Below are 12,816 nucleotides of genomic sequence, written 5' to 3'. Positions count from 1 at the left end.
CGCTATGTAATTAAAGCTGCGACAGTCGAGTGCTCGAAGTGTTCAACATTCCACACTTTGTTTTTTCCGTTAATTTAGTGCATCATCCGGGTATTTAAAGTGCACTTTTTCTTTTTGGAATTTTTAGGGTGAACACACTACTCACACTATTTATACTTAAAAACGTCATAGAATAGTGCATAAGTACGCAAATTGGGACGCACCTTTTGACATATTTTGTTTGGGGGAGAATTATAAAAGTGTACACTGTGAAAGTATACAGGTACATAAGTGAAGAGGTGAAATTTGCATATATTCATACAAGAGCTCTTATTAAAAAAAATAAAATAATGTGCACAGATAAATTATTTATAATAAATACTGCAACATCTCATAAAAAAAACGAACAAAACAAAAAACGAGAATTGTCAATGTTGGTCCCATGGTGACCTTAATTAAATGTGTGTGTGTGTGTGTGTGTGTGTGTGTGTGTGTGTGTGTGTGTGTGTGTTACAGCAGCACACAGGTCAGGAGGTGAAGTGGGTGGATGGGGGGAGGCCGCTGCTCAAAGTCTCCACACAGCTGGTGTCCACCGTCTACACACAGGTATGAAGCGTCTGCCTGCACGTCTTCACAGAGACACATGTGATGCCCCTGCTGTGTCACAAGCTCTTATCGATTGACATGTTCATTATTTTTCGTCCTGATTGGTGCTTGTTTTCTCATCAGGATCAACATCTGCACAACTTCTTCCATCACTGCCAGAGTATTGAATCCACGGGCCAATCGGGAGGAGAACTCATCAAATACCTGAAGGTACTTCCTGTTTGTCCTTCCTGAGGATGTTTGAGGCCTGCAGGTGTTTGTTCATCTACATTATCAGGCCTCCTGAGATCACAGTTTCCTCTCTCTCTCTCTCTATCAGAGTCTTCACGCCATGGAGGCTCATGTGATGGTGAAGTTCCTCCCCACCGTTCTCAACCAGCTGTTTCGTGTGCTCACCACCTCCGGCCTGGAAGATGTTGCTGTGAACGTCACCAGGTCTCTTACAGTGTTCATTTAGTGTCATTTAGGTCCCACTTTATACTAGGTGTCTTTAACTACTACTGACATTAAAAACAATAATTGTTAGGATGCACTGATTGTGTTGGTGTTGTATTGGAAAACACCTGGGATATAGGTAAGGTTTAAGGTTTAAGGGTGGTTTACGGGCTAAGAGAAGATCAACAGTGCCATCATAGGTGCGATTACAGAAGTGTGTAATTACATGCAGGTATTTTTACATATAAGTACAGTGTAAAAACATGTAAGCACACGATAAGAGCATCATACATTAGTTAAAGACAATAATATAAAGTGGGGCCATTTATGTACTATTATTATTTTTTACATTTTTTTAGTTTTTTAGTTTTCATTTTAATTGAAGTAAAATTTTTGGTAATTTTGTTGTGTAGTTTTTTTTTTTTTTTTTTTTTTTTTTAATAATAATAAAATGTAGGTGTAATTTATTTCTATTTCAGTTTTAGTTTTTATTTATTTCCAGTTAGTAATTTTGGTACTTCAACTTAAATTTATTTAATTTATTCACCAACGCAATATTTTTAATTTTCATTTAGTTAATTTTTTTTTTTTTATCTAATATAAATATTTTTTTTATTATTATTATTTTTTTTTAATATTACAATTTAGGTTTAATTTATTTTTTTATTTCAGTTTTAGTTTTCATTTATTTCCAGTTCGTAATTGTAGTACTGCTTATTTCATTTATTCACTAAGGCAACATTTCTCATTTTTCTTTAGTTTGTTTTCATATATTTATTTATTTTATTTTATGTTAGTTTAGCTAATTTTTGTTTAGTTTATGTTTTTCATTTATTTATTTTATTTTTAACTTTATTTCAGCTTTATTTTATTATTTTATTTTTATTACAGCTTTATATTTTATATTATTATTTTATTTCAGCTTTCTTTCAGTTAACAAACCCGTTTGAGTTGTAGAGTGTTGTTTAAGGATGTTTGCTCATTTTGTGTGCCGTCCCGCTCGGCTCTGGTCAGGGTGATGATCCATGTCGTGGCTCAGTGTCATGAAGAGGGTCTGGAGCATCACTTGCGCTCCTATGTGAAGGTGAGCTGACGTGTCACATCTTTCTTGTGATGTAAAACACATAATCCTGATTGTGACCCTGAATCATCGACATTCTTGTGTTGTGTGTGTGCGTGTGTGTGTGTGTGTAGTATGTTTTGAAGACCGAAACAAACTTAACCAATGGCAAAACTGTCCATGAGGAACTGGCGAAAGCCATGACCACCATCCTGAAACCCTCGACGGACTTCCTCACCAGCAACAAACTGCTGAAGGTGAATCAGGTTCAACACCCCTGACAAAAAAAGTATTCTTTAAGTTCATTTTATTAGGTAAAATTCAAGCACATTTTACGAGTATACTTTATGTAATAAGTATGCTAAAATCAGTGTACTAGTAGTATAATTGTATGTGCACTAAATTGTCTTATTTTTAGTACATAAAAGTATACTTTAAGTGTAACAGTAGTAAACTTACTAGTTTGTTCTATTGCAAATATACTGTGAACTATACTAGAACGTATAGATACTTTTAGTTCACTAGCTTTATCTGGTTGAATAGTTTTTATACTGAAAGTATACTTAATTTTTTTAAGTGAACATAAGGTGATACTCATGGTTTACTCACACCATGGAGGAACTGTCAGCCACATGTTTATCTGTTTCTTGAGGGTCAGCAGCACTTTGTACAAAAACCATCAGGTTCAATTCCACTAGTGCACTATTTCACCACAAAGCTTGTTATAATAAACTATAACATGTAGGTTTCTCAGATAGTATGTAAAACATATGCTGAAAAGTGCCTCAAAGAAGCCAATATGTGGGGGAAAAAAAAGGATATAATAAGCCACTTTATCAAAACAGTAAATACAACTACAAAAAAAATACACTTAAAATACCTTTCACAAGTATATCTCCATCAAAACATTTACAGTTTTGTTTATATTACAAGCATAGGCTGAATATTTTTAGACTTTTCTGTATACTTGTCTATGAACGCTTGTTTCCAACATGGAATAAACAATTAAAAAAGGTAATTATTTATCTCACATTTCTGACTTTATTTATCACAATTCTGAGTTTATAACTCATAATTGTGATTTTTTGTTAATTAATTGTGAGGTATAAAATCAGAATTGCAAGAGAGAAAAAGCAGAACTGTGATATACAAACTTGCTATTATAAAAATTGTGATTTAAAAAGTTGCAATTACCTTTTTTTTGGTAACACTTTAGCTTAGGGTCCAGTTCTCATTAGTTGCTTATCAGCATGTACATTAGAAGAGTTTATTTGCAAAAACAGATAACTCCATTTTTATGAATTCTCACAAATCATGTTTTTTTTATTGTGCATTCCAAGTAATAACAATCAAACTGCAGTTGGGCTGTTTTGATTAAGTAATGATAACTCTAAAAAATACAGGTAAATTAAAAAATTAAAATTCATTGAAAGTATGTTTTATATATATATTAAAAGTTTGTTTTTTAGCAAAAGCAGATAACTCCACATTTCATGTTTCATAGTTAAACAAAACCCAAGTAATTGCATTTAAAACACTCTCAAACACACATGTGCACACAAACGCACACACACACACACACACACACACACACACACACACACACACACACACACACACACACACACACACACACACACACAAACAGATCGGCACACACGTACACACACACACACACATACACACACGCGCGCACGCTCTCTCTCTCTCAAACACATACACACACACAGATCGGCACACAAGTACACACACACGCACTAATCCACACACGCACGTGCGCGCGCGCGCACACACACACAAGCAAAAGGACAACCAATTTTTCAGCATGTAAGTCGTGTATGGTGTACAAGGACTTACAGGAGTCGAAATCATAAATCCTCGATCACTTTTAGTGAGCTTTGATAAAACTTCCCTCAGCTAGCGCGTCTTTTTGAAGTGACTAGAAGCCTTGTCACCTGACCTGAATACTGCGCGCTGATTCGCTAAAACGGACTTATCGGTTTCTGTCTGTACACAAACAAGGGCGCTTGTCGGCTTCTGCTGTAAAACGTGAACTTGCGATGCCTGAAAGTGGGCAAAACCGGCTCTTCTGACAAAATGGATTTAGGGTACAGAACGTGCTATATATGGAGAATAATGCACAGCACTTAGTTCATTTTTTTTAAAAATGGCGTTTATCGGTTTTTGCAAATGAACTCTTCATATTGACTTTTTATTATTACTCATAAAGCACACATTAATGACTTTATTCGACATCCCTTAATCATGCTCAATACCTAATCTTAAGCGTGACCCTTTTTTATTTTTTTATTCCGTGATGGAAACAAGCTTAGCTTCCATACTTGTCAAGTATAATGAAGTTTGTTAAGTATATCTCCGATTAAGTACATAAAAAGAAGAGTGAAATTCTCATCTATTATTTTACTTCAAAAGAAGAAAGCTGACTTGAGTAAGCTCCAGCACTGCTCATGTCTAACAGCTGCTCCTCTGTTCTTCCTGCTCTAGTACTCCTGGTATTTCTGTGAGGTTTTGGTCAAGTCTATGGCTCAGTACCTGATCGAGACAGGCAAGGTCAAGGTCAGTCATGTGTTCTTCTGAATGTTTTTTTTTCATAAGTACGTCTATACTCACAAAAACAAAACTCACATTGATTGACCTTTGACCCCTGCCGTGTCCTGTAGGTTTCCAGGAGCCAGCGTTTCTCAGCGTCCTTCTATCACTCTGTGGAGACACTGGTCACCATGCTGATGCCTCATATCACTCAGAAATACAAAGACAACCTGGATGCCACACGAAACGCCAATCACAGCCTCGCTGTCTTTGTCAAGGTCAGCACTCCATATTATGAAGACATGATTGATTATCCACTGATTTATTGATGCAGAAAAGAAGGAAAGGATGCAATATATTTCTCAATTCTGTAGGTATAGTTGATGTAGGTGATGTGTTGTAAAACTCTTGGGTTATGGGTAAGATTAGGACAGGTTTGGTGGGATGGGAGGGTTTAGGGGTGGGTTAACAGGTAAGATAAGGTCAAACGTGTTTATTTTTATTTCAGTTTTAGTTAATTCAGTTTTAGTTAACAATAACTCAGCCGTTTGTGCGTCTTGAATCAGTCTAAACTCTGTTTTCACCAGCGCTGCTTCACCTTCATGGACCGAGGGTTCGTCTTCAAACAGATCAACAACTACATCAACTGCTTCATGCCCGGAGACTCAAAAGTAATTTGCTCCTGTTTACATGCAGATTTTGATGATTTTTTTGGCTTTGGATCTGTTTTTCATATAGATATTCCAGCTCAGAAATATTTCTCTCTCTCTCAGACGCTGAATGAGTTTAAGTTTGAGTTTCTGAAGGTGGTCTGTAATCACGAACACTACGTTCCTCTCAACCTGCCCATGCCGTTCGGGAAGGGTCGGATCCAGCGCTTTCAAGGTGATCCATCACTGCAGAGAAGATCAGAAACATGTTACAGTCAGAGAGCTTGTTGAACGTTGATTGAATGTGAATTGACTGGCTCATATCTCTAATTAGCATGTTTTATAACGGCCGTTTTCCTCAAATCCAGCGGTCCTCAACCAGGCTTCAGCAAACATTCAGTTTAAGATGACTTAAAATGATTTAAAATGAGAGAGAACGAACATTAGAATAAGCCAAAACAACAACAAATCAGAACATTTCTTGTGTTTTGTGCCCAGATCTTCAGCTGGACTACTCTCTAACCGATGACTTCTGTAAGAATCACTTCCTGGTGGGTCTGTTGCTGAGGGAGGTGGGTGGAGCCGTGCAGGAGTTCAGAGACATCCGTCAGATCGCCGTACAGGTGCTGAAGAACCTGATGATCAAACACGCCTTCGACGACCGCTACTCCTCCAAGGTGAGCGCGCACTCGTGCGTCTGCTGCGTTGTGTGCTGTTCTGCTACTGTACTGAATACGAGGTGTGTGTGTGTGTTTCAGGGTCAGCAGGCTCGCTTGGCCACGCTGTACCTGCCTCTGTTCAGTCTGCTGCTGGAAAACGTCCACAGGCTCAACATTAAAGATGTGGCTCCTGTAACCAACCAGACCAACATGGTGAGACTGCCACCTAGTGTTTGTTTCAGGCTGTGTCATATTCAACAGATCAGCAGAGGGATTCTTGGTCCAAACTTGTATGACTTTCTTTCTTCTGAGGAACACAGTCAAAGATATTTGTAAGAAATGTCACAGTGTTTTTTGAAAGTCAGTGAGGTTCAGTGTTCCTCTTTCGACTTTCATTGTACGAACAATGACCTTTAAAACATTCTTCAAAATATCTTCGACTGTGTGAGTCAAATGGAGTCAAGACATTTCTGTTTTTACTAAGACTCGGGAAGACTTGCACTGAATTTATTCATTTAGATCTTCATTTGATTCTCTGTTATTAAGAAGACTTATTAAGTTGCATGTGTTTACACTTGCGTTTTAAAGTTTGGGGTTAGTAAGATTATTTGGTTACACTTTATTTTAAGGTGTCTTTGTTACACTGTAATTATACCTTTAAGTACTGAGTAATATTAATTAACTACATGTACTTACTGTAGGGTTCGGATTAGGGTTAGTTGCCTGTAATTATGCATAATTTATAGTTATTACTATAGTAACTTCATGTAACATATGTAACAATGACATTGTAAAATAAAGTGTTACTGATTATTTTTTTCTGAAAGGAATGAATAATTTTATTCAGCATGGACACATTATATTGATCAGATGTGACAGTAAAGACATTTATAATGTTTACCAAAGATTTCTATTTCAAATAAATGCTGTTTGTTTGAAATTTCTATTCATCAAAGAATCCTGAAAAATAAAATGTATCACAGTTTCCACAGAAATATGAAGCAGCATGTCTGTTTTCAACATTGATAATAATCATAAATGTTTCTTGAGCAGCAAATCAGCATATTAGAATGATTTCTGAAGGATCATGTGACACTGAAGACTGGAGTAATGATGCTGAAAATTCAGCTTTGATCACTGGATATAAATTACATTTTAACATATATTCACACAGAAAACAGCTATTTTACATCATAATAATATTTCACAATATTTCTGTATTTATGATAAAGTGAGCAGAAGAGACTAACAATCTAACCAACTTCAGACGTCACATATCCATTGAAAAAGGTGTGATACATCTTGATTTTAGAATCAATATTTGTCAGGAAATGTATATTTATACTCAGTCCTCACTTCTGCTAATGTAATTCTTAGAGAAAGAAACAAGGTATGAACATATATTAACATGCTAACAAAAAGATATGCATTGCTGTAGAGTGAGTGATCTGAATACAGATTACCAGGTCAGTGCTTGATCTTCATACTGATTTCTCTTTGTGTTGCTTCAGAATGGCCGTGATGATCATGTGATGACGACACCTACTAAAAACACGGTCAGTCCAGTGGACGGCAGTCTGCATAAAGACGTGCTCGGAGTGATTTCAGGAACAGGTGAGACCCTCTGCGTCTTAACCAGCGACAGTTTTACAGAAACTATTAGTTTGATTATCCTCACTGAACACTGAAAATGCTGTGCAACATGACAATCACAACCAAACACACTGGAAAATAACCCTACGGTATATACAGTGTTTGATAAATGATCAACATGATCGAAACTTTACTGATAATCCCATCACACACCATCTCCTACAGTCCTTCTGTCGTCTGATTGATAGTTAAGACTCTTTTATCAAGTAAAAGCCTTTTAGTGTAAGAATCACTTTGATATTGTTAGTAATATTTCAAGATGAACACTTACTGCACTGCAGCGACTCAAGTTCACTTGATTATCGTTTATTAGAAAATCATGAGTCTCAAATATGATCATCAGGGTTTTGAGGAAGGTTTATTTGTTCATCTGTCAATCATCATTGTATTGCATTATATGTTTTAAAACTACATTTTGATCATAAAACTAAACATTAATTATTATCTTATTAAGTCATATTATTGGCATATATAGAGTGAAGACTATATTGTTATAAGGATCTCATTGATTTACATTACAAGAATCAGAAGCTTTTTGACCATATAAATATCAGCATCTGAACCAAAATTGCATATTTTTGTCTGTCTGAGTTTCAGATTCTCACTATATCAAACTATACGAGACACAAAATCCTGATCTATCAAATATGACACTCAACATGAAACTTGTTCATATTTTGTACACAAAAATATACATTTTTAAAATATTATTTATAATAAAAGTTCAATAAACTGTTCCATTTCAAAAAATTATTATTTGATATGTCAGGCTTTACATGGTTAAAATTATTGCGTCAGACCATTTTAGCGTGAGGACAGACTGTGTCCAGTGTATTGATATGTGTGTGTGTGTGTGTGTGTCAGTCTCTCCTCACACTCCCGGCGTCAGCTCTGTTCGACACACGGACTCGCGGGGCTCCCTCATCAGCATGGACTCTGGAAACGGCCTATCAGAGCGCAGCATCGACAAGCCACACCCTCTAGACAAGGTACCGCTCACATGACCTGACCTGATTGAGTACAGTATATCTGATTAACCGTTACAGTGTTTTGCATTTATGTGCCGAGTGTTTGTGTAGTGTGTGTGTGTGTGTGTGTGTGCTAACCTGTGGTTGTGTGTCTCCTGCTGCGGCGGCTCTCAGCGGGACGGGTTCACGCGCCGTCACTCCGCCAGCGTTCTGCGTTTCTTTACTGACTCAGAGGAGACGCCGCTCTCCGCACGTCTCAAACGTCAGACCATGGACTTCTCTCTGCTGTCGACACCGTCTGACCAACACACACACCCTACACAAGTATTACATCGCTTCTGACCTCTGACCCCTGCTAGTACCGCTCACATTTGACCTCTCACCCTGCACTGTCCCAGTGTGTGCGTGTGGCTTCACTGATCCTCCGCTCCTCAGCCACAGGATTGTGTCTGGCACAAAGCTTGGTGATTTTTGTGGCTCTGGCTGTGTGAACACATGCACAAAAAATGTGGATATGATTGGAAAAGGTTAAATGTCATAAAGAAAAATCATTTTGTCTTAAAAAGTGGTGGGGACCATGGAGCCTTTTATTAGGGGGGAGGGGGGCTGAACTGGAAAAAATAGCTCTGTTCGTTGATCTGTTGGGTGACCAGGTTCAGCACATCAGTGTTTGAATGGATCTTCTGCCTAAACCCACAGCGGTGCTTCCAGTCACAGGAAGCTGAGTCAGTAAATCTGCTGACTGGAGGAATGCTGTGACATGATCTTTGATGATCTTGTCTTTGCTTGCCATTAAATTAGTCCAGAAACAGCCCTTCAGTCTCCATGTCTGTAGCCTCATGATAAATGAAGTGAATAATGCTGTTTCCACCGCCTGCGGTCTCACTGCCGACCTGCTAGCAGGATCATGGGAGATGTTCTGGCCAGAGCTGTGCTGTGGTAGATGCATTAGCACATAGACCAGTGTGTGTGTGTGTGTGTGTGTGTGTGTGTGTGTGTGTGTGTGCGCGCGCGCGTGTTTTTGTGACATATCAGGACACAAATGTGTATAATGACATGGGTATGACACAGGTATTACATGAAGAGGTGACTTATGAGGACATTACCCCATGTCCCCACTTTTCAAAAGGCTTATAAATCATACAGAATGAGTTTTTGTGAGAAAGTAAAAGTGTGCACAGTTTCCTGTGATGGTTAGGTTTAGGGGTAGGGGGATAGAAAATACAGTTTGTACAGTATAAAAACCTTTACACCTATGGAACAAAAATGAATGTGTGTGTGTGTGTGTGTGTGTGTGTGTGTGTGTGTGTGTGTGTCTGGAGCTGCTCTCCTCCCTGCCTGTGACGTCCTGTAGAGAAAGAGCTGTTCCTGCTCACGCAGTGCCTTACTGCTTCTGTAGCATGGTCTTCTGTGTGGGTGTGTGTATGTGAGTGAGTGAATGAGTGTGTGTGTGTGTGTTTGTGTGTGTGTGTGTGTGAGTATTTATAGTTGCCCCAAAGACTCTGGACACTTAAGCCCCACTGTTTTTTTTTTTTTTGCAGTAGATCAAACCAAATTCAATTTGATTTGAAAAGAGATTGCACAAACACACCTTGCAAGCAAAAAATTAAAATAGAATACCAATAAAAATAAGTTTGTTAGGATTGAAATGATAAAACAATAGATATACTGTTCAAAATGAAGACAAAAACTATTGTGACACTTTGTTTCTGGTCATGTTTGTGTGAGTGTCTTAAAGGTGCCATCGAATGTTTTTTCACAAGATGTAATATAAGTCTAAGGTGTCCCCTGAATATGTCTGTGAAGTTTCAGCTCAAAATACCCCATAGATTTTTTTTAATTAATTTTTTAAACTGCCTATTTTGGGGCATCATTAGAAATGTGCCGATACAGGCTGCGGCCCCTTTAAATCTCTCACTCCCTGCCCCCCCCCCAGAGCTCTCGACTCTATCATTGCATAAACAAAGTTCACACAGCTAATATAACCCTCAAAATGGATCTTTACAAAGTGTTTGTCATGCAGCATGTCTAATCGTGTAAGTACGGTATTTATTTGGATGTTTACGTTTGATTCTGCATGAGTTTGATAGTGCTCCGTGGCTAAAGCTAACATTACACACTGTTGGAGAGATTTATAAAGAATGAAGTTGTGTTTATGAATTATACAGACTGCAAGTGTTTAAAAATGAAAATAGCGACGGTTCTTGTCTCCGTGAATACAGTAAGAAACGATGGTAACTTTAACCTCATTTAACAGTACATTAGCAACATGCTAACGAAACATTTAGAAAGACAATTTATAAATATCACTAAAAATATCATGATATCATGGATCATGTCAGTTATTATTGCACAATCTGACATTTTTCACTATTGTTCTTGCTTGCTTACCTAGTCTGATGATTCAGCTGTACACAGATCCAGACTTTAATACTGGCTGCCCTTGTGTAATGCCTTGAACATGAGCTGGCATATGCAAATATTGGGGTCATACATATTAATGATCTCGACTGTTACGTAACAGTCTGTGTTATGTTGAGATTTGCCTGTTCTTCGGAGGTCTTTTAAACAAATGAGATTTATATAAGAAGGAGGAAACAATGGAGTTTGAGACTCACTGTATGTCATTTCCATGTACTGAACTCTTGTTATTCAACTATGCCAAGATAAATTAAATTTTAATACTAGGGCACCTTTAATCAAAACTAAACCTTTTAAATCATGCAATGAAAATTAACTTAATACTAATAAAAATGACAAAATCACATAACACTAATATAAAATAGTAATAAATGCTATATAAATAATACTAGAATTGGACTGGATGACATTGGTGAAAATATGGTTTAATAGTTGCACAGAGTTCAGAGAAGCGTGGCTTGAGTGTCCAGTGCTGTCGTGTCTGTGGAGGTCTGATGTCTTGTGTTCTCGCTCTCAGTGTCACGCTGCTGGAGTCCTGGGCTCTTCTTTACTCCGCTGTGACAAACTGGACCAGTCTGAAGTGAAGAATATGTTGATGTGCTTCCTACACGTGCTGAAGAGCATGTCTGAAGGTACACACACACACACACATACACACTGAGATGATATGAAGCTGCTTCAGCTGTATTGTAGCATGTCTGTTGTTTGATCGATGTCTTTGCCGTGTGTTAGATGCTCTGTTCAACTACTGGAATAAAGCTTCACCAACAGACCTGATGAACTTCTTCAGTCTGCTAGAGTAAGTGCTGCACACACACACACACACACACACACACACACAACGGTCTCATCATTCTTTTCTCATCTTTTTTCAGAGTGTGTCTTCATCAGTTCAGATACATGGGGAAGAGACACATTGCCAGGTAATGTCTAAAAGTGTTATCCATCCCACTGAATCATTCCCAAAATTAATGCTGACAACAATGGAAAAGCACTAGGGAGAGAACTGTCAGGAGACTTATTTCTTTGCACAAAAGCAGACCATGGTACAAGAGTACTACCAAAGCAATGTTTTAAGTGTGAAAATAAAGCAAAAGAAACTCTCTGAAACACTCAGGCTTTACTTTAACCCCTTCATTTCATGATGAGTGATGTTTTGCTAAGAGAAGAGGAGACGAAATGCCAAGCAAAGCTGTGAGAAGAGTGACAGTGAACGTGCAGAAGTGAAAAGCATTGTTGTTGTCCACACTGAAACTTCCTACTGCAGCCAAAGAATCTCCGTTAACCTTTCCCAAGCCCCATATTAACAAAATATAGACCATACTCTGATCTCATGAGACCAAATCAATCATTTTGGATCTAACAGCATCCAATATCTACTGTATGGCATTGTGCAGTGAGAAGATCCTGGTGCCCACAGTGATGTTCAGTGGGGCTGAAGTTCTTGTGTCGGGATGAATGAGTTGTGCTGAATCAGTGTGTCATGAATTCATAGACTGTTGTGTGATGTAATACAAAATCTTCAAACAGAAGATGCTCTCTTCTACCTTCTACAGAAGTGTTATTGTTGTCAGTGAGTGTTTAGTTAGTTTCTGAAGTTCATGTTTGATTTTGGCTCTGTCATCAGGACTCTGGAGGGATCAGGATCAGGATCCGGGCCGGTGGCTCACGAGCGCCGCTCTCAGACTCTCCCTGTGTCCCGCAGCAGGACAGGAGCCTTACACATGAGACTGCAGCAGCTCAACAGTCTGGACAACTCCTACACCTACAACCACAGTGAGACACACACACACACACACACACACACAAACTTCATCTGTTCATTTCATCTTCAG

At 38.1% G+C, this 12,816-nt stretch overlaps 1 protein-coding gene across 4 annotated transcripts in view; it reads left to right on the top strand.

Moving 5' to 3' along the window:
- zmp:0000001200 (dedicator of cytokinesis protein 9) overlaps positions 1-12,816 on the top strand; it is a 115,438-nt gene that overhangs the window by 82,270 nt on the left and 20,352 nt on the right. For 2 of the 4 annotated variants that reach the window (XM_067409194.1, XM_067409196.1), the window contains exons 22-39: positions 496-585; positions 709-795; positions 905-1,020; positions 2,035-2,104; positions 2,215-2,337; positions 4,586-4,657; positions 4,762-4,908; positions 5,218-5,301; positions 5,404-5,515; positions 5,779-5,957; positions 6,039-6,152; positions 7,451-7,553; positions 8,457-8,581; positions 8,735-8,884; positions 11,499-11,613; positions 11,714-11,780; positions 11,857-11,904; positions 12,609-12,757. In XM_067409194.1, coding sequence (XP_067265295.1) covers positions 496-585; positions 709-795; positions 905-1,020; positions 2,035-2,104; positions 2,215-2,337; positions 4,586-4,657; positions 4,762-4,908; positions 5,218-5,301; positions 5,404-5,515; positions 5,779-5,957; positions 6,039-6,152; positions 7,451-7,553; positions 8,457-8,581; positions 8,735-8,884; positions 11,499-11,613; positions 11,714-11,780; positions 11,857-11,904; positions 12,609-12,757 — 1,951 coding nt within the window. The remainder of the gene's footprint in view (positions 1-495; positions 586-708; positions 796-904; positions 1,021-2,034; positions 2,105-2,214; positions 2,338-4,585; positions 4,658-4,761; positions 4,909-5,217; positions 5,302-5,403; positions 5,516-5,778; positions 5,958-6,038; positions 6,153-7,450; positions 7,554-8,456; positions 8,582-8,734; positions 8,885-11,498; positions 11,614-11,713; positions 11,781-11,856; positions 11,905-12,608; positions 12,758-12,816) is intronic. The other 2 variants (XM_067409195.1, XM_067409197.1) reach the window with 1 other exon arrangement.

Source organism: Chanodichthys erythropterus, chromosome 14 (assembly GCF_024489055.1).
Source record: "Chanodichthys erythropterus isolate Z2021 chromosome 14, ASM2448905v1, whole genome shotgun sequence".
Classification (NCBI taxonomy): Eukaryota; Metazoa; Chordata; class Actinopteri; order Cypriniformes; family Xenocyprididae; genus Chanodichthys; species Chanodichthys erythropterus.
The sequence above is the reverse complement of the archived record's forward strand: the minus strand, read 5'-3'. Positions and strand labels throughout refer to the sequence as shown.